Genomic DNA, 23901 nt, shown 5'->3' with positions numbered 1-23901 from the left:
TTAAGACTTCCTATTACAACCAATTAATATTCCTCCCTGCCCTCCACCCCAGTCACAAATTGTCTCTTCAGACCGCTCTCTTCAGCTTTGGTTATCAGCTAACAGTAAGGAGCCCTGTGGAAGAAGGAAGGGGACTAAATGTAAAGTGCTATTACTGTGCTCTCTTTTTCTGTACTACATTTTCTGGTTTAACCTTCATAAATTGTAAGTGATCCTGTTTTTCTCCTGTTTTCTTAAATTACTAGAATCTTTCCATATAACTCGTGAACATGCATGAAATGCATCTAATACAAAAACAAAACAGCATCACTAACGCATTCCCATTGATTAAATGTAACCTTAAAAGCATTCCCACAAAAACCACAAGAAGTTATCTTATGTATACTGTGCTGCTGAAATAGGATGCTCTGGCAAGAATAAGATTAATGAAATTTAGTCATCTCAAAAGCTCCAGAGCAGTCTAGTCTTAACAATCAAGCATAAAAAGATCAACACATTCTGCATTGGCTGTAGGACTCTGACATCATAGGCTATAACACCATAAATCTAGCATACAATTTTTAAGTAATACACATGCAAAGGAACTACAGATATATCTTATCTGAAAGAATCCAATTTGTTTAGCTCGCTAGCAAATTGCTCTTTTTTTCTTCACACTTCTCTACCTGTATTCTACTGTATTAGCACATGCTTATCTTGACTTGCAGAGAAAAAAAATTGAAAAAAGATTCAAGAAAGAAGTAAGCAATAAATTATTCTTCTATCTTCAAACAATGTTAAAACTAAGCATCCCTCCCTCAAAACTGCATTTGAACTATGCTTTTATTTTGTGTTCAATTTTATAATCTAAAAGATGTAAGTTCTTTGGGAAAGGGTCAATCACTTACTATGTTTCTACAGTGTCTGGCACAATGGAGCCCCAAATTGGAGCAGATGAGTGGAGCTTGCTCCTGGTAAGAGTAGGAGGCAAATGAAGGGATAGCAAATTAGAAAATAAAAATCTTTCACTTGAATAGGAGGCGAGAAGCTTGCCTGTTTGCACTAAGAAATGATGAAACAAATAGCTTCTCTTTCTTCCTCTTAAGCAAAAAAAACAACCAACCCTGCAAAATCCAACATTATCCTGAGTCATTGCAGTTTCTAAAAGATTTAAAATTGCCATGTGTTCCCATTTGTTCAGAATTTCCTTCGCTTGCCCCCTACTTTTACCAGCAGCATGTTCCACTCATTATCTCCTCTTATATCAACTAGGGGTAGCAGAGAAGCTTTTATGGGACACCTGCTGCAAATATGAAGACTAAAGGACCCAGCTCCTAGAATCATTTTAATGACTTCATCTTCATTGCCCCTTCCCATTTTCCACTGCTGGACAGTAAAATACCGCCCAATGCATCCATGTCCCCTTCTCCCTCACAGCCCTTCCAGGAGCTGGGTCTTGTAGCAACCTCACATGGTACTCTACTGTCTCCCCAAAGTAAATCTCTAAAAGGAGCAACAATGAGAAATATCTCCTCTGATGCATTATCTCAGATTTGCAAATGTCTAACATTTACTTTGTTTGACTGCGTCCCATCTCATCAGTAAAATAACTTCCATCTCTACCTTCAAGCAAGATACAGAGGCAGGGTGGGTGTGACAGAATATTAACTTGAAAATATTTACAAGATCATCTGTGTATAGTTTTACTACAAGTCAAAGCAAGTAATTTAAAAGCTGTACTGGGTGAGTTGAGGTAACAATACCCTTTAAGTCTTTAGAGCTTTTTTCGAGCAATATAAGTGATCAAATATGCTCTTATAGCAGAGAGCAATACAAGAGTGTAGGAAAACGGGGATCCACAAGGCAGCATCTTTTCACATACTTCAGCCCAGCACAGAGAAGTTTTTTCCGGACCACTCTTATTTTTGGTGATAGATACTTACCAAGCATTTTTTTTCTTTACTTTCACTAATAAGATGCTGTCTAAGCATTTTTGAAACTTAAGATTCATTATCAAATAATGGTCAAATTTCTCTACATTGTAATTGACTAGTAAATTCCAAATGGCAAAACCTATCATGACTGGAAGGGTGAGAAGTGTCCATGTACGTGAACACTGAGAAATTAGTGAGCTGCCTCACTCTATGACACATGATCTAAGAAAAAGAAATTTCACACAGACGTTACATTTTACCTACCAGCTGCTACTTTAAAAAGCCATCTGCTTTATTCACCCACATACGATTTTTACATAGCTACAATATTTTGGAAAAATATTCACTCAAGACAGACAGGCTACAAACATCATCCTCTTTACAACATTGCTTGCAATTGGAGTAAGAATTTTATACAACAGAAATAATTTTCGCTTTAGATAATGATTTTTTTTCTCCATTCAATCTATGGATAAAAAAAATGAGAAAAGTTTTCCTTATTCCACTATAATTATTCTGATTTTACTCCAAATTATGTAATATAGAAAAATGTTTAATAAAACAAAACATGTTTGACTGTATTTTATGTTTCCAAACTAAATTGCTATAGAAATTCTTGATAAAATCATTGGTTCTGGTATAGCAAACTATGCTATAGACCAGTATTTCGATTAGCTTCTTATGGTGGCTTTCCAAACACGTTTCAAGTCAGCAAAAATTTCTCACAGGAAATATCCTCAATTTTTCCAGAGGGATGATTTAAAGATAAGAAGTAATCTATTTCTTGTTTTGCTTCTGTGTCTGTGACCCACTTATACCACACTACTTTCTTTCAAGCATAGTGTTGAGAAACTGCTTTTAGTGCACAGGAAGACCAGAGTGAGTATATACGAAGTTTAAAATCTAGATCTAATAGTCAACATGAAGGAATTTAGAAAAATATACAAACAACCGTATCTTTTTTTCTACTGAATTAATAAATATTTCTATTAACAAATACAAGGCAATCTCGATTAATCAGAACTAGATTAGTTTAAAAAAGCACAGGTAAGAGGAGAAGATGGCTACAATTTGCCCCTAAAAATGTCTTTCATCCAAAGATGTAAAAGTACTTTACGGATGTAAACACTCTGACACAGGAGATTCCTGGCTAAAGTGAAATCAGTTTTAACAAAACAAACAAACAAACAAAAAATCAGAAATACAGTATTCAGCAACTGTGATCCATTCCCAATAACTATTCATACACATTATGGCCACATTAAAGCCCAGACAAAAACAGCTAAACTACTGCAGAGGCTGCATCTCTTGCATCCAGGTCAAACATACTTGTGGTTTTATTATGTTGAAAGGAAAGCTCTGTCCCATTGGTACAGAGTGGCTACATGAGCGATCCAACAGCAGGGCAGCTGCATTAGTAAGCTTAGGAGTGTAGGAATCCACTAAGAGAGCAAGTTAACTGCAAGGAGACATACAGTAAAACCGCAGAGTCATGAAGATCAAAGCTAGGAACTGACTGGTCAGCCAAATATACCTCATTCAAACTAGAGATATGCAATCAGGCAGCAGTAGAGACTACCCCTCCACCCCAAAGAAAAAAGTAAATATATTACTATGATGTGCTAAACAAACTATTTAAATATAAAAAGAAAGTTTAAAAAATTGATAAGGTAAGGCAGGCATGTCCAAAGTCCGACCCGTGGGCCAATTGTGGCCCGTGTTCCGGTTTAATACGGCCCCACAGGTGATTTGGCAATATCTATCTTTTATGGCCCCCAACGAATCCATATGTATTGAGATGAATACACTGTAAAATCTCAGTTAATGTCAGTTGGTCTAAATCAGTTATAAATATATTTGGACACAACATGTTTACTTGGTGTTATGTTCCTGTTCATATTTTTTTAACTTAAAAGTTGACAGACAACCTTTATTACCAATAATATGTAATGTACTTTACAATGTTCCTGACATATATTTCAGCTTCCTGGATTTTTTTTTCATCTGGCCTTCAGATATGAAAGGCAGAGTGATTTAACACCTGTTTAGATTTGTCATCCATGTGACGAAATGAAAAGTATGCCGTTTGCAATAAACTTTGCATAAAATAGTTAATTTGCATTTAATTTTAATGGTTCAAAGAATGTCAGGCAAAATGGTCGACCCTCACGCATGTTCACTTCATCAAATCTGGCCCTCTTTGAAAAAAGTTTGGACACCCCTGAGGTAAGGAAACTGTTCTATGCTTGTTTCCTTGACATTAAAATGGTTAAAAGCAGCATTTTTCTTCTGCATAGTGAAAGTTCAAAACTGTGTAAGTCAATGTTAATTTGTAAGCTTTTGAAAGAATAGTCATGACTTTTTGTTCAGAATTACAAACATTTCAGAGTTACAAGTGACCTCCGTTCCAGAAGTGTTTATAACTCTGAGGTTCTATTCTAAGTGCTTTTAGTTCCTCTCCAACTCATCCTACTCCAATGTAAGAAAGTTGCATCTTGTGTCTTAAACTAATTTTTTTGTTGTACTTTGTTCTGTGTTGGTACAGTGCATAGCACAACTGGATCTTGATTTGAGATTAGGGCTTCCAATTACTACAGTTACAAATAAATAACAATAATAGTTTCAGCTGGAAAACATGTTGTGCTTTCTGGCCTAATCAGTTCTGTAGGGTTCCTGGCAATTGTTGAACATTTGCCACATTTCACAGAATACTGACAGCGCTAAATGAATGTTTTTAGCAAGGCGGTCACCACAATAAAATTATTTACATTTATACTACACAAATATCACAGTACAATTCATCAGTAGTAATTTTTTTAGACCCTTGAATTTTCCTCAGTAGCCTTCCACTCAAATCCTATGTGGTTTGAGGTATCTCAAGATTCTAGACTAAGAAATGTGGGTTGCAGAAAGCTTAAGTAAAAACCTATTGAATTAGTGTTAATTTTGTCCATTCTTCTTAAAAATTGTTTTCATGTTGCTAATGTCAAGAGTACTTTACTTTTTAGGAGCCATCTTAATGAGCTGTTTAATTATTACACCACAACTTTTAAAATCTTCAGAGGGTAGCTGAGTTAGTCTGTAACAAGAAAAAGGTGCTACTAGACGATCTGTTGTTTTTTAACGTTTAAAATGTAATTTGTTTACCTCTCCACTACATGTATGTGCCTCCTCTCCATTTGCCTATCTGATAATACAAGATTCATTACATGTGGGACGTTTACGTTAGGGAAAAATTTAAGCCTCAGTTTTTTATAGAGTTAAAAGCACAGTCTCTGTAATAGGGCAACATTCATCTGCCATCTGCTGCTGCTCCTCCTCTTCCAAGGTCAAAGTTTCTATATTAACTGGAGGTGATCTTTGACATCCTTCACTTATTTCACAAACCCCTATGTTAATAAAAAGGACATTAGAGATTAGGAAAAAGTCAACTCCTGACAAGGTATTGTCTGAGACAGAATAGCTAAAATTATCCCTTCTGTCAGGATGGGCAGATCTCCAGATGTCACTGTAATATATGCTGCTGCTTCTCCAATTTTTCATAAAGTAGGACTATACACTTGGGAAGCATATAGTACTTAACCGATGGGACATGCTCTGCTAACTGATCATTTTACATAGTTTCCCTCCCCCATGTTTGAAGTTCTTTCTTCTAGTTCAAATAAGCCTCAAGATCAGTGTGATTCACAAACACTCCTTTTTTTGCCTTATACACCGTTAATCTATTAACCTGAATAATATAACACGCATTTTGCTAAAGATCTTTAATACATACGAAGGATATTGTCTATACAACATGCATGTCCACACAGACATAATTATGTTTCCAAATATGTTGTATCTAGGACTCTTAAAAATATAAAATTTGGAAGGAGGGAGAGGGGTGAACAAGTAATTTTTAAGGGCCGATGCAAGCTAGATACTTTGTATAAACCTATACCCCAATTTCTGACCTGGTGTAAACAGGCACAGCTTTTAAATCAAAGCATGTATTTGCCCAGGAACCTAGTAAACAGCAGACTGATGCACATTATTTAGACTGCTCGTATAGTGCAAGAATACAGTGTTATTGGAAAGCAAAGACGTTTTATATAAAACATAAAAGTAGTACAGCTTATATAACTATATAAATCAAACCTATTTAGGTGGGAGGCAGATGGGGTTTTGAATCACAAAATTCCTACTGTAATATTTATTTTCAAATATAACAATTCATTTATATGCTTTAATTTCTTTAAAAAGGTATTTCACTTGTAATTATTCTTACAAGCTGTCAGCAGCAGACAGGTGATCTTTAGTTTGATTTGCCATTTTAGTTTTTAAGCAGCTGCAAATCTCACATTTATGAATACTTCCCTTTAGGGCATACTTTATGTATCATCCATCAGCCCTTTATGCACATCACTTTTATGGGGTATCTGTACTGGTCGTAATATAGAGCTCTTCTGCAGATGTTTCTGATTGGCTTTAATTTTCCACAGAGCATTTACTCTCATCAAGCAAAGTCCCTTGGTCCAGGCCGCCTATTTTTAATATCACCAAAGTTATGTTAATACTTAATTAGGTTAAACTGTACAATTCCTTGCCAGCTCTGCTATTTTTAAATAGCCTACTGCTTTTATAACTAAGTTTTATAAAAAAGCTTTAATGAAGAATTTACTAAGTAATGTTAAGTCTAATCTGAAATTACTGTAATACACAAAATTATGAATCAAAATAAAACATTTCCACTGTACAAGGCCTTTCCTTGAGCCAAGAACGGTACAGAGCATCATAAAGGTGATGAACAATATAAGAACTTAAAAAGAAAAGGTTCATAATATCTGCTGAGGAAAGAAGTGATGTACAGCAACCCCAATTAAAGAGAAATCTTGGAGGAAGGAAAGCTATAAAGTGATTATGTTTTCCTGCACACTGAAGGACAAAGCGCAAACCCCAGCTGAATTAGATTTAAGACACTTTGCTGACACAGGAAAGCCACAGGCCAGCAGGAAGTAAAGGTGGGGCAGAGCTACAGGAAGCCCAGAAGGCAGTATGGGAAGCTAGACAAAGAGTCAGAAAGGTTGCTCTTATGTTTTTATTTTGTCATTTCCAAAAGGACAGTCAGCTTGAAGTGGTTTTAATTGCTGCTTCAATGTTCTATAAAGGACACCTAGAAATAAACTGTGTGACAGAAAAAGTGGAACAATCAATTATTTCTACCTCCTCTTTCAGTTCTACTGAAAGATAAACGTAAGCCCAGCCAAAAGCCACTGTTAATCAAACTTCCTTATGCCAATTGAACTGTAATTTCATTTTACTCTACAACAAATACAGACCAACAAAGAGTGGATTTGGATATTTTTCAATATTTTTGTACGGAGAAAAATATTTTTCAGTTAAACTGGTAACTTAAAGTAGGAGGCAAAACTAGATGGGTAATTTTAGTTTAAAACTGTAAAGATAAAAAGAACAGGAAACCTAACTTCAGATCAAGACTGAAATGTAGTCATTCATTAAACTCCACAACTTATGTCAACATTTTACACATCCAGAAAGCCAACGAGGTTACAAAAAATTTTCTAGAGAGAACCTTGCAAAACAGCAGCACTTAAACTTTACTCATCAGAGAGCTTTGTGCTAAACATATGTGTATTAGAACAACAAATCAAGTCACTGATGGGTTAAACAGTCAAACTGTATAGTATTTGAAGACAGATGCTAGAACTGCTTTTAGGAGGAAAAGGAAAACTTCCTGAAATCAAAGGCAGCTGTATCGGTATGCACTGTGGACCTGGCTCATGCTTGGTAGTATTTGAAAACAGCATGGATAGTGTTATATTGAACAGAAAATGCAACATAGCATTTGCTATTCTGAATCAGGCCGCTGGTTTGTCAAGTTCAGACACTGGCCAAAAACCTGATGGTCCAAAAGGTAATTTTATACCCTTATGAGCATTATACAAGTAAGTCAAACATGCACTAGTGAATAAGTGGGGGGAGGAAGAGAGAGGATTCTTTCTGATCACTATATGTAATATTTTACCATCAAAACAGATTTATATTTTTATCAGTTACTAAAACTACCTAATAAACTGATCAAAATTTTTAACACCAATGTAGAAATGTATAGGCTTAATTCAGTATAGAAATACTTCTGTTTCCTCGACATATCCCAAGGCACTGAGCCACTGGCAGCAAACTGCCTGGACTGATGCACGACGATTCAAAGACACCCACAATCCATGCTCGGCCAAGACCTGGAGCCAAAAGGAGTGCAGCAGTTGTTCTGTGAGAAGGCATGAGAAATAAGCTGAATCATGCATGGTGTTTCAGGAATTAACTATTGCTACCCTCCCCCTATGGAAAGAGAGGGACAAATCTCCTCCAGGGTTCAGGTACAAAGGTAACCCTGTGCCACTAAAATACACTGGAAAATAACCTAAAGAAGGAAAGGCAGGTAAGTAGTGCAATCCCCATTGTACAATCCCAAACCTGAGCCATTCTTCTTAGGTGACAAATCTGAGGAATTATCCCAGACTGAGGTGTCATTAGAGGAGGTTTTGGAACAAACAGATAAACTTAACAGTAACAAGTCACCGGGAAATGGCATTCACGCAAGAGTTCTGAAAGAACTCAAATGGGAAACTGTGGTTTGTAAATCAGTTCCTGTACCTAATGATTGGAAGATAGCTAATGTGATGGCAATATTTAAAAAGGGCTCAAGAGGTGATCCTGGCGATTACAGACCAGTAAATCTAATGTCAGTATTGAGCAAATTAGTTGAAATTATAGTAAAGAATAAAATTGTCAGACACATACGTGAACATAATTTGTTGTGGGAAAGTCAACATGGTTTCTGTAATGGGAAAGTATGCCTTACTAATCTACAACAGTTCTGGAGGGGGTCAACAAACATGTGGACAAGGGTGATCCAGTGGATATAGTGTACAGGCAGTTACCGAGTTACGCGGATCCGACTTACGTTACGTTACGAACGGGGTTTGCTCCGCGTCTCCCTGGTCTGCTGGAGACCAGCAGACCAGGGAGACGGGGAGCAAAGCCTCTGAGGACGCCGGCAGCGGGACAGCCGCCGCGCATCTGGGCTGTCCGCTGCCCACGTGTTCCGCGGCTTTGCTCCCCGTCTCCCTGGTCTGCTGGTCTCCAGCAGACCAGGGAGACGGGGAGCAAAGCCGTGGAGGCCCCGGGCGGCGGGACCGCGGTGCGTCTCGGTCCCCCGCCCGGGTCTCCCTGGTCTGCTGGGGGGGGGGGGGGGCCGGGCGCAGCTAGTATGCCCCTCCCCCCCCCCCCCAGCAGACCAGGCTTTTCTCCGGACGCCTGTGGTAGAGCAGCTGGGGCGCTGCCGGTTGGTCCCGCAGCACCGCTCTGGGCGCTACTGGACCAACCCGGCAGCACCCCAGCTGCTCTGCCCCAGGTGTCCTGATTCAGCTGCTGTTGCTCAGTTTCAGCAGCGGCTGAATCAGGACGCCTGGCGCAGAGCAGCTGGGGTGCTGCTTGGTTGCTCCAGTAGCGCCGCTCCTCGGCACTACTGGAGCAACCCAGCAGCACCCCAGCTGCTCTGCCCCAGGCGTCCCCAAGTCAGCCGCTGCTGAAACTGAGCAACAGCAGCTGAATCAGGACACCTGGGGCAGAGCAGCTGGGGTGCTGCCGGGTTGGTCCAGTAGCGCCCAGAGCGGTGCTGCGGGACCAACCGGCAGCGCCCCAGCTGCTCTACCACAGGCGTCCGGAGAAAAGCCTGGTCTGCTGGGGGGGCGGGGCGTACTAGCTGCGCCCTCCCCCCCCCCAGCAGACCAGGGAGACCCGGGCGGGGGACCGAGACGCACCGCGGTCCCGCCGCCCGGGTCCTCCGTGGCTTTGCTCCCCGTCTCCCTGGTCTGCTGGAGACCAGCAGACCAGGGAGATGGGGAGCAAAGCCGCGGAACACGTAGGCAGCGGACAGCCCAGATGCGCCGTGGCTGTCCCGCTGCCGGCGTCCTCAGAGGCTTTGTTCCGACTTACATACAGACGCCAGTTCCGACTTGCATACAGATTCAACTTAAGAACAAACCTACAGTCCCTATCTTGTACGTAACCCGGGGACTGCCTGTACTTAGGTTTCCAGAAAGCCTTTGACAAGATCCCACATCAAAGGCTCTTAAATAAAGTAGGTTGCCATGGGATAAGAGGGAAGATCCTTTCATGGATTTATAACTGGTTAAAAGACAGGAAACAAAGGGTAGTAATAAATGGTAAATTTTCAGAATGGAGAGTGGTAACTAGTTTTGATCCCCAAGGGTCTGTCCTGGGACCAATCCTATTCAACTTATTTATACATGGTCTTGAGAAAGGGGTAAATAGTGAGGTGGCAAAATTTGCAGATGATACTAAATTGCTCAAGATAGTTAAGACCAAAGCAGACTGTGAAGAGCTTAAAAAAGCTCAAAATATCACAAAATGAAGTGATTGGGCAACAACATGGCACATGAATTTTAATGTTGATAAATGTAAAGTAATGCACATTAGAAAAAATAATCCCAATTTGGCTACAACTACTCAAGAGAAAGATCTCGGCGTCATTGTGGATAGTTCTCTGAAAACATTCACTCAGTATGCAGCGGCAGTCAAAAAAGCAAATAAAATGTTAGGAGTCATTAAAAAAGGAATAGAGAATAAAATAGAAAATATCTTATTACCTCTATATAAAACCATGGTATCTTGAATACTGCATATAGATGTGGTCGCCTCATCTCAAAAAAGATATATTGGCATTGGAAAAGGTTCAGAAAAGGGCAACAAAAACGATTAGGGGTTTGGAACGGGGTCCCATATGAAGAGAAATTAAAAAGACTTTGACTTTTCAGCTTAAAGCGGAGACTAAGGGGGGATATGATAGAGGTCTATGAAATCATGACTGGCGTGGAAAAAGTGAATATGGAAAAGTTATTTACTTGCTCTCATAACATAAGAATTAGGGGTCACCAAATGAAATTAATAGGCAACAGGTTTAAAATAAACAAAAGGAAGTTTTTCTTCACACAGCGCACAGTCAACCTGTGGAACTCCTTTCCAGAGGATGCTGTGAAGAGCAGGACTTTAACAAAGAACTAGATAAATTCATGGCGGTTAGGTCCACCAAAGACTATTAGCCAGGATGGGTAGGAATGGTGTTCCTAGCCTCTGTTTGCCATAGGCTGGAAATGGATGACAGGAGAGGGATCACTAGATGATTCCCTGTTCTCTTCACTCCCTCCGGGGCATCTGGTATTGGCCACTGTTGGAAGACAGGATACTGGGCTAGATGGACCTTTGGTCTGACCTAGTATTGCTGTTCTTATGTTCTTATGAATTGAACATTTGATATCGCAGTTAAATGCATCTGCCTGCATGTGTGAGAGTAAATTTTTGGAGCTGAGCATGTACCATAATTCTGTCTTTATTAATCTGTAATCTGTTGTTCAACTTTTCCCTAAATTTAGCAGGGCACGTATTCAATCAGAAAGTGCTACATAAATGCCCCATATGAAGTGTCACAAATCCCTCACTTGGCTAGCTAAGAAATAACATCAGAGAGGGCTGGTTCAGACCCTTTGAATTGTGTAGTACAGATCCTCGGAGGCCACTTTCACAAACCAAAATACCAAAAACTTCATAGCTGTTAGAAAGATAAGGCCACCAAAAGGAATTGAATAGAAGCAGCTGTTTCCCACCCTTGACTGTAATTGTGGGATAAAAGAAGACAGCTTTGTTATCAGGACTCTGTCTATGAGGGCAGGTGAGTTTGCTATTGTAATACAATTGCTCTCCCCAAGAAAGGAAGGAAAGGGAATGGAGAGGAACTGGGAAGAAAGTCTTCCCTGGGTATCTCCCAATGGCTGGTTGACTAGATGGTTGAGTTAAATTAATTTTTATTTTAGAATTGGATATTAACTTGATTGTCTAATGGGAAAAGGCAGCATGGGCATCTGAGACATTTGCCCAGGTATGGAATAAATACAAAGAGTTTGAATACAAATATCTATGGTTGGACACCTTTTGCTGGAAACTGAAAACAAAGGGTCCCAAGACTTATTGGCCTAGTAAGATCCCTATGTAGCAAAATCAAATCAAAGTTGTCCAAATACATTCACCTTCTGGCTGAGAATAAGCATGGAAAGACATAGCCAAAGACTGCTTTCCTCCCATCATAGCATGAAATACCAAGTTCTTTCTAAGAAGAGACATGTTTGAACTGCACTTTGCGAACATAAGGTCATCACTGATAAAACATGGCAATATATTTCGTTTTCTTAAATTGCATTTTAAGAAAATACTGTTCAGTTATTTAACAATAGTATTGCACCTGCAGAATTCAAGGTTTGGCATTCTTAATATGTAAATTGTAGTGAACATGAGTTAGTATGTTTATTCCAAACCTTAATTTGAGATGAAAGATGAAGGTGAAAGAGAATTATCAATTTTTTCCTATTAAAATGCATTGACGCCTGCCCACCTACCCAGGGAGATGGCTTGAAGTCAATGGCTAAAACAACACAAGTAAATGGGTTTTAGTCTCCTGAATGTCATTAAATCATTCTACAGTGGCGGAGTGGAAATTGACCAACGAGGTCGACAAAAATGTCGGGCACTAGGCCAACACAGAAAAGGACAACCTTTGGTGTGTGTGCTTACAATTGTAGGTTGCTGGCGAGGGAGGAAACATTAAACCATCTGATGGAGGAAAAGAAAAGGATAAGATGCAACATCCTCGGTGTCTGTGACACCTGACGAAAGAAGGAGTTGGTAGTCAACTGGAAGGATGGAAGCACTGTGAAGCTCGGAAAGGGGGACGGTTCTAGAAATGTTGGGGGAGTCGGATTTATCGTCAGTAAGGACTGGTCTTTGAAAGTTATATCATACCAGCTAATATCATCACGTATTGGTGTGCTTTATCTTCAGATAGAGTCAAAGACTACCCTCAAGGTCATCCAGGCCTATGTCCCCACAAGTATAAGTGAGGACAAAGAAGTGGAAGAATTCTACTGAGAGCTCGAAAGAGCCCTCGCGCAAAAATCCACTTACACTGTCACGATGGGATACTTTAACACCAAGGTCGGACGAGGGAAAGCTGGCGAAAAGTTCATAGGAAGATACGGCAGTGGCAAAAAGAATGAAAGAGGAGAAAGGTTAGTAGTGATGGCAGAAATGAAAGAACTATATGTGGCAAACATCTGGTATAAAAAGAAGATCGCAAGAAGGTGGACGTGGATTGCACCAAATGCGAAGAGCAAGAATGAAATCAACTATATTTTAGTCAATAAAAGGCGCATTGTTCAAGACGTCTCTGTGGTGTAGCCTTTCAACATCGGCAGTGACTATCACTTGCTTAGAGCGAAGTTGATTTTCAACAAAGTGGTGGAAAAGAAGGCGTTACAGATGGCAAATAGGAAACAGCAGCCGAAGACATTCAATGAAGCAAAGCTGAAGAAAGCGATTTCTGGGTTTGACTGGAGCCAGACGGAAAAGCGTGATGAGAACTATAGTATCTTTGCTGACAAGCTGAGACGTTGCTTAAAAGCAGCTGAAATTGAAAAGTCGAAGAAGGTGAAGGGAAGAATCTCGAAGGAAACAAAAAGCCTGATGGAGAAGCAGAGAAACATGAAAAGGAGCTCAGATAACAACTTCGAGTACTCCATTCTGTGCAAACTGAAGGACGACTTTGAGAACTTCTGGAAAGAAAAACTCCTCAAAACAGCTGAATCACACAAGAGCTTCAGGACATGTAAGCGGGAATTGACGCAGTATAGACTGAGCATAACAGCACTGAAGAACAAGGATAGAGAGACAGTAATCGACAGAGCAGTGATGGAGGAGGTCTGTAAGGACTTCTATACAGAACTATTCAAATCAAGAATCAATGTCCATTTCCCAACGCTCCAGGAGTCAGAAGAACGCGTCCCCTCAATAATCGTCAGCGAAATCCAAAGCACACTATACCAGATGAAGAAGGGAAAAGCTCCAGGCAAAGATGGAATAATATCAGAAATTATTTCTGCAGGAGGCGAAAAACTTTGGAAGGCCCTCGCTTTAAGATTCAGTCGATATCTTGAAGAAGGAAAAATACCATCAAGCTGGAAGGAGTCGAATACCATCTTGCTGCACAAGAAGGGCGATAGAGAAAATCTTAAGAATTACCGCCCTATACGCCTACTCTCTCATATTTACAAGCTCTTTATAAAGATGGTAACAAACCAACTTTCGCAGAGCCCGGATGAACAACAGCTGAGACAGCACTCAGGGTTTCGAAGAAATTTCAGCACGATCGAGGTTATTTCGTTATCTCTAGCCTTATTCTGACCTGCATATTTATACCTGCCTCTGGACATTTTCACTACATGCATCTGAAGAAGTGGGTCTTTGCCCACGAAAGCTTATGCTCCAATACATCTGTTAGTCTATAAGGTGCCACAGGACTCCTTGTCACTTTTGCAGAACTTGGTAAGTGACGTGTATGATGCTGGTAGACCAGGTGCCAGCTTATGCCAAGGACACTGGGCCTCTCTACACACCGACAAATGCGTAGTTTGAAGCCAGTCTGGCTGCCTATATATTAGCATTATTAAAACAGATAAGAGTTATAAGAATGTTATTTTCATGGAATGCTTGTAGGATGCTGTGTGTATTAATCACACTTATAATATCTATATTCCATGTTTAAGGTAATGCTTATGTATTTGTAATGATAAGACTGTTTGCTAAGACTCCCACAGTCAGGGGAAAAGCATTACTAAGTGTGAAATATTAGTTCACTACAAAAGGTGTTTGATAGTCCCCAGGGGTGGGGCTGGCAGCCAGTTCACTCTGGCCCCACTCCTAGGGAGTCCCCTGTATCGGAGGCAGCAGCGTGGGGTGGCAGCAGCCCCTATCTGCGAGGGGAGAGGGGGGGGGAGCGAGTTTCCTGTGGACAGAGGCTGTGCTAGCATCCCATGGAGCAGCCCCTTTCCATGGTGAGTCTGGGCTTACCATGGACAGAAGCTGCTTGCAGCTGCCTCACCTGCCCTGCCTCACTGCTGTCTCTGATAGAGAGGCAGCAGCACAGAAGAGGAGGTCAAGCGGTGCATGTGAGCCGATACGCCTGGGGAGCTGGCTTGAAAGCCAGCTTCCCGTGTTTACCGGCTCCCGCCTGCCCCCTCATCCTATCTCCATCAGAGGCAGCAATGCTGGGGTGGGGGGGCAGGCAGCTCCCACTTCCCCCCTTGCTGCCTCTGAATGCACTGGCCAGGCCGGTAGACAAAAGGGGAGCCCCAGGAGAGCCCAAGCCTGACTTCTCCTGGTCCAGCCAACTCCTTTCTATGGGACCATTCAGGTCCCAAAGGTGATGGATCAGGGAGGTCCAACGTGTAGTACTTCTCAGTGGGTGCAATTACTAAAACAAATAAAGGGGTGAGGAGCACAGTAACTTGTTATATGGAAAACATGGGGATATTATGTAATATATAGCTGAGAAAAAACACACTATCAGTATCAAGTAAGTTTGTTAAACACGGACAGTATTTTAGTAATGTGAATTATCAACATCACAGCAATCAAATACATTGCCAAAGTCCTGCATGATGAGCAGGCAACATCAATGTTTTTAGGGGCTGAGTTTTCATACACCGTTAGCGCCAGAAGGGAATATTATGATCTTATAGTCTGAACTGGCAAAAAACAGGCCAGAATTTTATCCAGTAACTCCTGCAAGTGGAGAAAACTATTCTTTCTACAACGAAGAGAAATGTTTTAACTTTAAACAGACAAGATTTAAGTGAGGTAACTATATTGGTATTTTGGCACTTAAATAACCATCTTAGTCAACTACTATTAATTCAGACATCAAAATATGGATTCATATGCTTAATGTCAAACATTCAAATCTGAAAATTGGGCCCTAGATAACAGACAGACAACAGCCGAAATCTTCAAATAAGCTCAAAGGTTAAGGACTGTTACGATGGTTGGCCCTTCAGTGAACATTTTTTAGATCACTGCTAATTATTATCAGAGGTGAAAAACTTAAAAATCCAGAAAATACCATTTTGTATTTAGGTTGAGCAATTAATACATGCACATGAATACACTAATACACAAACAATAAGTTATTTAGTTACACTTTCAAATATAATAGGAATAAATAATTTAATAAAATTAGAAATAGGGATAAAAACAGACAAGTGAGCAATTGTAAATTGCATTCAGGGTGTGAAAACATCTGCTAAAACACACTCTTTGCATAAGGTATCACTCATCACTTCTCAGTGAGAAAGAAGTGACAGTCTCTTCCACTTTTGTTTTAAACACACAATAATATGGTACGTAATTTTTGGTTCTTGCAGCAACTTGTTCCCCATGTAAGTAGAACACACTTTCAGGATTGCAAATGAGAAAATAAATAATAGTAAAAAAAAATTGTACCTGCTGATAGAAAAAGTTCAGTGTTGGCTTGTCCTCAGTAAACTGATTCAAAAATCCTTTTGGTAAATATCGGATTCGCAATTCATATCTAAAGAGACAGAAAACAGGATTATATCCACAGGGCAAGGAGAATAACCACATCTCCCCTGTAATTTTTAAAGAACGGGGTAGACAAGGAGTTGTGTCCTCTCAAGGTCCGTTCCAGATATAATTAAAACATAAAACCAAAACAAAACCTCTGTATAATTTGCAAGTGCTATTACATTTTAAAAAGCAATTACAGCTTAAATTTCATTAATTACAGTAAAACTCCAACCTACCAACCTAGTGAGGAACACTTAAATATATAAAAGGAAACCTCAATAGAGGGCTAGTTGTTATGGGGAGCTTGGAAAATAATACGGTCATGGGAGGAACAAGAGGGAAGCCATTGGAGGAATCTACCTAATATCTTAAATGATTATAAATAAATGCAAGGAGTATGGGGAAGAAACTGGAAGATCTGGAAGTATCAGCGTACAAACTAAATTAGAATTTAATTAGCACCACAGAGACTGGGTGGGATGAGTCTAATGACCAGATTATGGTACAGAAGCGTTATAGGTTGATTAGGAAGGATTAAAGAATATTTAGATAGGTCCAGTGAACTCAAGATAGTGATTCAATTAATTCTAGGATACTTAAGAAACTACCTGAAGCCATCAGAACTATTAGCAACTGTCTTTGAGAACTCATGAAGGAGGGCTGCGATCAATATTCCCTCTATTGTTTCCATCGATGTGCAGAATACATTCTGTTATGTATTCGGAAGTATGTGTGGAATTGCACCACCAGTAGAAACACATGTTGTTGGCTTTGGGCATTCAGCTAATCATCTGAGCACCATTTGAATCTCTACCAGGTGGCTGCCCAAAGGCACAGCTTACAGGGAACCTGGATGTGATCCCAGAGGACTGGAGATGGGCAAGCATTGTATTATCTTTAATAATAATAATAATAATAATAATAATAATAATAATAAGGGGGACCAGGATAACTAGAGACCAGTTGGCCAAATTTCAATACCTAGAAAGAGACTGGAACAAATGATTGAACAGTTAAGTTTGTGAGCATTTAGAGGATAACAAGGGTATAAGGAATAACCAGCATTAATTAGTCAAGAATAAATCAGGCCAAACCAACCTAATTTCCTTCTATGAGAGGTTACTGGCTTAGTGGATGAAGGAAGTCAGTAGATGTCATATATCTTTATTTTAGAAAGACTTTTGAAAGAGCCCCGCATAACACTCTTGTAAGCAAACTAGAGAAATGAGGTCTACATGATATTACTATAAAATGGGTGCAGAACTGGCTGGAAGAACACGCTCAAACAGGAGTTATCAAAAGGTTGCAGAATGAGAAGACACATCTAGTGGGATCCTACGAGGTCAGTTCTGGGTTTGGTACTACTGTCATGGTTCCAGGAACTCCTGCAAATTATTGTGGATCTATGCTCTAGGAAGACTTGTTTTATACTCGGCAAAGCTCCATTCTCTCCTTTCTACACACATTTCAGTGCCAAATATTTCAGTTAAATTTCTCCCTCCTCTTTAGGTACAGCTCTCTTGCTCTACATAGAACAAAATAATAGTAAATCAGTTACTGAACTTGCAACAAAACTAAAACATCACTGCAAAATTTTTCCTGGTTTATGTTCTTAGAAGCAAGTTTGAATTTGCTTGTTACTGTGATTATCATCCCTTTCTCACAAGTTGTATCAATTTGAATGAGTCTTCAAGTAGCAGACTATAAAAGTCTCTTTATTATCATATTAAGAGAATCCACTGTACTAAATATAGGAATCAGTATGAAAAAACTTTTGATTTTTGCTTTCTGTACAAGTTGCCAAATTTCTGAAATCTTCATCTGTTAAGCCTTTTATTCTTTAACTGTGCTAATCACTTATTTCTACAAGAATTTTTAACAAAGCAGATTCATCACCAATGTTAAAAATAACAATTTACATAACAATAGGATGCATCTAATGGTAACTGGCTTGTTACTGGATTATGGAATCTCAAATTAATTTGGAAGAGTAAGTGTTTTACAATTATTAAACGTATAATCTGCACATAAATTTGGTATAAAACACCTATGTTTGCTATGCTAGATCTTGCACATCGATGAAAGGGGAGAGCTATGCTAATTGTAGTATACAACTGTGTTCCTCAACTTCACTTTCCTCAATAGAATGAATGTTTATCAATGAACAAATAAGTACTCAGCTCCACTGACAGTCTCCAGTGTTCACTGATATCATCCTTTTGACTCATTTGGGGGTCTGTGACAGGTTGCTGCTAAAAAGAGGTGTGCTTTTTACCTTCAGATAACTAACTGTATGTGACATATCCCATGGTAAAAACATAATGAAGACAAAGCATTTTTGTTTTACCATCAGGTAAGGTAGGAAAGGTCAGCATTATCCCCCCTATTTGGGGATGATCTCATCTAGTTTGCCACTCAGTAAAACTGAAGTGTTCTGTCTATACTGAGTTTTTACTTTGGAATAGCTCATCTGTGTGAGTTGCTCTACAGTAAAGAATGTTCCTCTTTCAGCCGTGAAGACCAGGCAATAGTGGCATCTTAAAGCAAGCTCAAGCATTGGGAGAGAATGGACTCCCAACAAACAACTACTTCTTGCTCCTTCACTCACTACAGAATTGCACTCTGCTACTTTTCATTAGGGTGGTTACCCATTGGCAATGCTATGAAAATGGGCCACAGATGCTTTTATAGCTGAACTGAATACTATGGGAACAGAGAAGAGATGTCTGGCTTAAACTGTGACTGAGCTTGTAGGTCTGAACTAATTACTTATCCTGAGTCTTAACTGCAGCCATAGGAGTCTACTGCAGTGCAGTGTGAGTAGAGCCACCTCCCTTACTGCTCTTCTGCTCTGCTTCTTCCTCAGGACTGGAAATAGTACCCTGTAGCACCACAAAACTCCCTTATGCTAGGAATAGAATTTATTCCAAGAATTTTTATTATTTTCTATCTCCTTCTGCTAACAGCAAATATAATCTAAGCTTCTGTACTGATCTGAAAGAACATTAGAAAATACATTTCCCATCTATAGTGAATACATAGTCTTAAATTAAAATCACTAAAAAAGTTCTCATACCATGTTGTAGGAAGCTATTAGTTCAAGCACCATGCCAGGACTTCTCTTTTACTCTACTAATCTAAATATTTTAACAAGTGCTGTCATCTGATCCTAAATGCTCTGTTCTATAGTATTACAAATCTGACAGCAACATTTTGATTATTCATAGCAAATCTCTATAGGTATAAAAGGTACATCAGGCTGCTTGTATTCGATAAAGCATAAAATGATTCTCTGGAAACATGCTGAATAATTTATATCTTATCATTACACTTGTCTGAGGTTTTTATGCTACCCTTTTATCCAAACATCAAAACAATTACCTAACTTTGCTTTTAAAACTGATTAACTTTGTTTTGTAACGTGTAACTTATAGGGTTCCATCACATAATATAAATGAAAATGACACTTTTACAGTATGTAAGACATTTCCATGGCATAAATTAGTCTCATCTCATATTTGGTTCTGGTTATATTTTGTGAACAGTATGTTTCCCTCCCTTCCACCCTCACACGCAGACACTTAAAAGCATTATATATGACCATTTGCTTGATCTGAATCATTATAGCATCTACGAAGCCATGAAATGTCATGTACACAATAAGAAAGTGTGCAGTATTTCTGACACCAATGTTTTAAACTTTCTCATTTAGAGTGACAGGCTAACCCAGTGAACTAAAACTCAAAGGATCAGATTCCAAATGTGGTAACCATTTATTAGTAAATTATCTAGAAATTTAAATTTCAAGAAATTAAGTGCAAACTGCTTCCTCTACTATAGTTCTTCAGAAGAACATATTTTTGTCTTTACAAATTATTAATAATCCCGTGTAAAATGTGTTATGGTAAAAAAATTGATTATATTCAGAAGGGATTATTTTGATCATCGAATCTAACCTGCACAGGATTTACCTGAATTAACTGGCGGAACGTAAATTTCAGTAGACTTGCTTAATGAATTGCTCAGCTATATATTTGTTCATTTTTCTGACAGTTTTTCTATAGTTAACAATGCAGAAGAAAGACATTAAGGCAAACTGATCTGCATTCTTCTCTGGTTTGTAAATTAACAGATTTGGTAATTAAATCTCACCTGAAAAGTTTAACCTATTTCAACCTGCAGCATTTCAAACAGGAGAAAATAACATTTGTCTTAGTTAAATGATGGCTGCATTGTATGAAACTTAACACTTTCCTAAATTCTTTTAAAGAACATAAAATGCCCTTTTAGAAGCTCTTTGAAATGCATCAAACCATTTTTATCTCTAGAACAGGGATACAATTAAGTAGGTCACTGGACCTACTACCTATTTTGCAAGTGTCACCCTACTCTTACCTACTCAAGGTTTGTAGGCTCAAGCTAGACTTCTCAGCTCTTTGCAGTTGGCAGAATTCCCTTCTAGCTAATGAGCCTTTCCTCTGGAATGGGAGAGGGGGGGGGAGTGAGAAGGAGGAGTGAAAAGGTTCTCATTTCCTTTATAAAACAGCAAATTATACAAAGTCTATGGCAAACAGAACAAAATGATTTGATTCAGAAATTAAATAGGTTTATAATCTTACTTCCATTCCTCTGGAGGGTGGGCTAATTCAAACCTCTCCCTCACATTGGACACACCCATGTCCAGATGTAGCCAGTGGACCTCCTCAGATTGCAGGTGACTGAGCCGTAATCCATAACAAGCCACATTCTTTACTTTGTGACTGTCCACTATCTTCTGAATTATGCCCTAAAACATATAAAAATGCACATTTGTTATGTATGGTTGACTCTAGTGTTTGTGAAAAAAATCTTTTTGTTCATGCTTTTAAAGGGTAACCATATCATACTTTACACAAAGGGCTAATCAATGGATCTGATGTAGCTACATTTATTCAGGATGCAAGAAAAGAAGTTTCTCGTTTTTAAAATCATAATCACAGTTCTGAATTTTTAGTTTTATGATCTTAACATGAATTTGTACTAGTCATGTATCTTACCAAAATTGAGCCCCCATGTGCGGTACATAGGGAAAATGCTGGGATGGGTGCAAATAAAAGGGAAAATTTGCAGAAAAGGGTATGGTTAAATCCGTGTTTCTAAAACTGTGGGTCCCGCCCCCCACCCCAGAGGAGGGGTGTCGCAGTATCACAAAGTTTGAGAACCCCTGGGTTAAATATTATCTAACACTTCCACAAATCTTGACAGTCCCCACCTACTTTAGGAAAACTGTCATAAGCATTTGTCTTTTTTTATGTCTGAGCAGACAGGATTTAGTAAAAGATTAATTCATTCATGAATCCTTGGGTTTTCCATCTAACTCATCCTGGAAGGTCAACATTAATCTCTACAATGGCATAAACATTCCTTATGCAAGAGGCATCTTACTCAGGTAGATTTTTCGAACAGAAGAATTGTACATCTTGTTTGTCCTTTAATAAATTATAGTTTAGAGACTATAAGGCAAGAAATACTTATAGTCTAAGAAATGATCATTTTTTCAGGAAGAACGGCTCTTGCGCAACAGGGGGTTTTTGTGCAAAAAGGAGCTGTGTAGACCAGATAGCCAACAATGGATAACAGACATCCTTAGTGGACTAGGGGGACAAGGCATTTGCCTGGGGGAGCTCAGGGTTTGGGGTTTGAGTCCTGTCCCCCCTTCCCCCACCCACCCTGGAAGCAGCCAGACAGCCACCATAACTGGCTCCTGTATTAGGAAGGCAGGATAAGGGATCCGCTGAAAGCTAGGGAAGGTTCTGGAGTGGCCTAGAAGATAGGGCATTGGCCTACAAAGCACAATGTCGTGGGTTTGAGTCCCACCCACCCTGGGAATGACCAAACACAGGATGAGGTAGGTGTGGGGTAGGTTCTTGAGTGGACTAGGGGATACAGCATTTGCCTACACAATTCCTTTCTGTGCAAAAACACCCTCTTGCGCAAGAGACGTTCTTCCTCATTTTTTCAGGAAGAACAGCTCTTGCACAAGAGGGAGTTTTTGTGCAAAAAGGAGCTGTGTAGACAGCTCCTTTTTGCGCAAAAAGGCCCCTAATTAATTATGCAAATAAAGCATGGCAATATGCTAATCCATGCTTCATTTGCATAGGCTTGTGCACAAGAGGGATGCAGTGTAGACATAGCCTCAGTGTGTTTACTATACTTTGCACAAATGATGTGCAAAATATGCAGAGCTCATTTCAGAAATCTGCCCATGAAGGACAATGTCTCATCAATAATGAAAATAGGAGCTGATGTTTTGAAAGGACAGTTTCTCTCAAACTGGAACTGGACTAAAGTGAGTTTGGGAAATGGAGTCAAGGTAAAATTGGATATTTTCTACAGAAAAAGCAATTAAAAATACTGATAGACAGGCCACAGTCAGATACTGCAACAGTAAATAATCAAGTGTGTGGGCAGAGAAGAAATGGGGAGGAGAGTCAAGAGCTTCCCTTTCAGCCTGGTATTTTCTAAAGGAATCAAGTAAATTAAGGGCCTAATTCTCATTGAAAGCCATTGGGACTGGGTGTCTAAATCCCTTTGAAATCCCAGACTCAATTTAAAAATAGAAAATATTTCTAAATCTTATTCCAGAAGAGTAAAACAGCTCTTCTGTTCATGTAACTAATCACACCAAAATCAAGTAAATAGCAAGACAGTATTCTTTTGAATTGGAAAAGTTGTCATTAATACATAAGTTGATTATTGAGATAAAACAGTTTGAATACATGGTATTGTATTAGACCCCTGTACAACAGGTTAGCTGTGTTAAATAACATGTCTTCACTTAAGAGCTTAAACTCTAAATACACATTATAATTTTTGTTTTTGTATTATCCTATAAAATCTGAAAACATTTTAGCTAGAACATTTCACAGAAAAGTAAACATGCAGTGCTAGGCCATTCAGTGAGAAATTTAGAAAACATTTATAGAAGGGAGATGAAAGGTAAATAAACTCAATAGATGGATTAAGGAAAATAGATTCACCTCTCAAGTCTAGTAAATAGAGGAGAAATACTTTTACCATCTAATAAATTAAACACATTTACTAAAAAGTAAAGTGTGCTGAAAAATGAAATTAAGTTAAGACAACTTTAAATTTAATTATTTTACAAACCTGTAAGTTTACCAGAACACAAGTAGTGGTGTATACTGCAAATTGAAATCAATATAGCATTTTGCTACCAGGCTTCCTAAAACTTTTCTAATACTTCAACTTGTCCCAAAAAATGGAAAAAAATTAGAAAACAATGTGATCAAGACACTCAAATTGACCTGTCTTCTCTGAAAACTTTTAATACCAAGAGTTCATTCATTTTGCACACACACAAAAAGTAAAGAAGTTTAATTTCAACTAATTGGGGACAGATCGTCAATCTTCACCTTGAGTATATCAGGGTCTCTCCACTGAGGAATATCCATTTACACGAAGTAAGGATCAGGCCCTGTTTGTGAAACATCTA

At 39.0% G+C, this 23901-nt stretch overlaps 1 protein-coding gene across 18 annotated transcripts in view; it reads right to left on the bottom strand.

Moving 5' to 3' along the window:
• The window catches only part of PTK2 (protein tyrosine kinase 2), a 330274-nt gene that overhangs the window by 152199 nt on the left and 154174 nt on the right, over positions 1-23901 (bottom strand). For all 18 annotated transcript variants that reach the window (XM_075920049.1, XM_075920046.1, XM_075920048.1 and 15 more), the window contains 2 exons: positions 21026-21192; positions 16323-16410 (listed from right to left, as the gene is read on the bottom strand). In XM_075920049.1, the coding sequence (XP_075776164.1) occupies positions 16323-16410; positions 21026-21192 (255 nt within the window). The remainder of the gene's footprint in view (positions 1-16322; positions 16411-21025; positions 21193-23901) is intronic.

This window comes from Pelodiscus sinensis, chromosome 2 (genome assembly GCF_049634645.1).
Source record: "Pelodiscus sinensis isolate JC-2024 chromosome 2, ASM4963464v1, whole genome shotgun sequence".
Lineage (NCBI taxonomy): Eukaryota > Metazoa > Chordata > Testudines > Trionychidae > Pelodiscus > Pelodiscus sinensis.
Note: the sequence above shows the minus strand (reverse complement) of the source record. Positions and strands in the feature narration are given on the sequence as shown.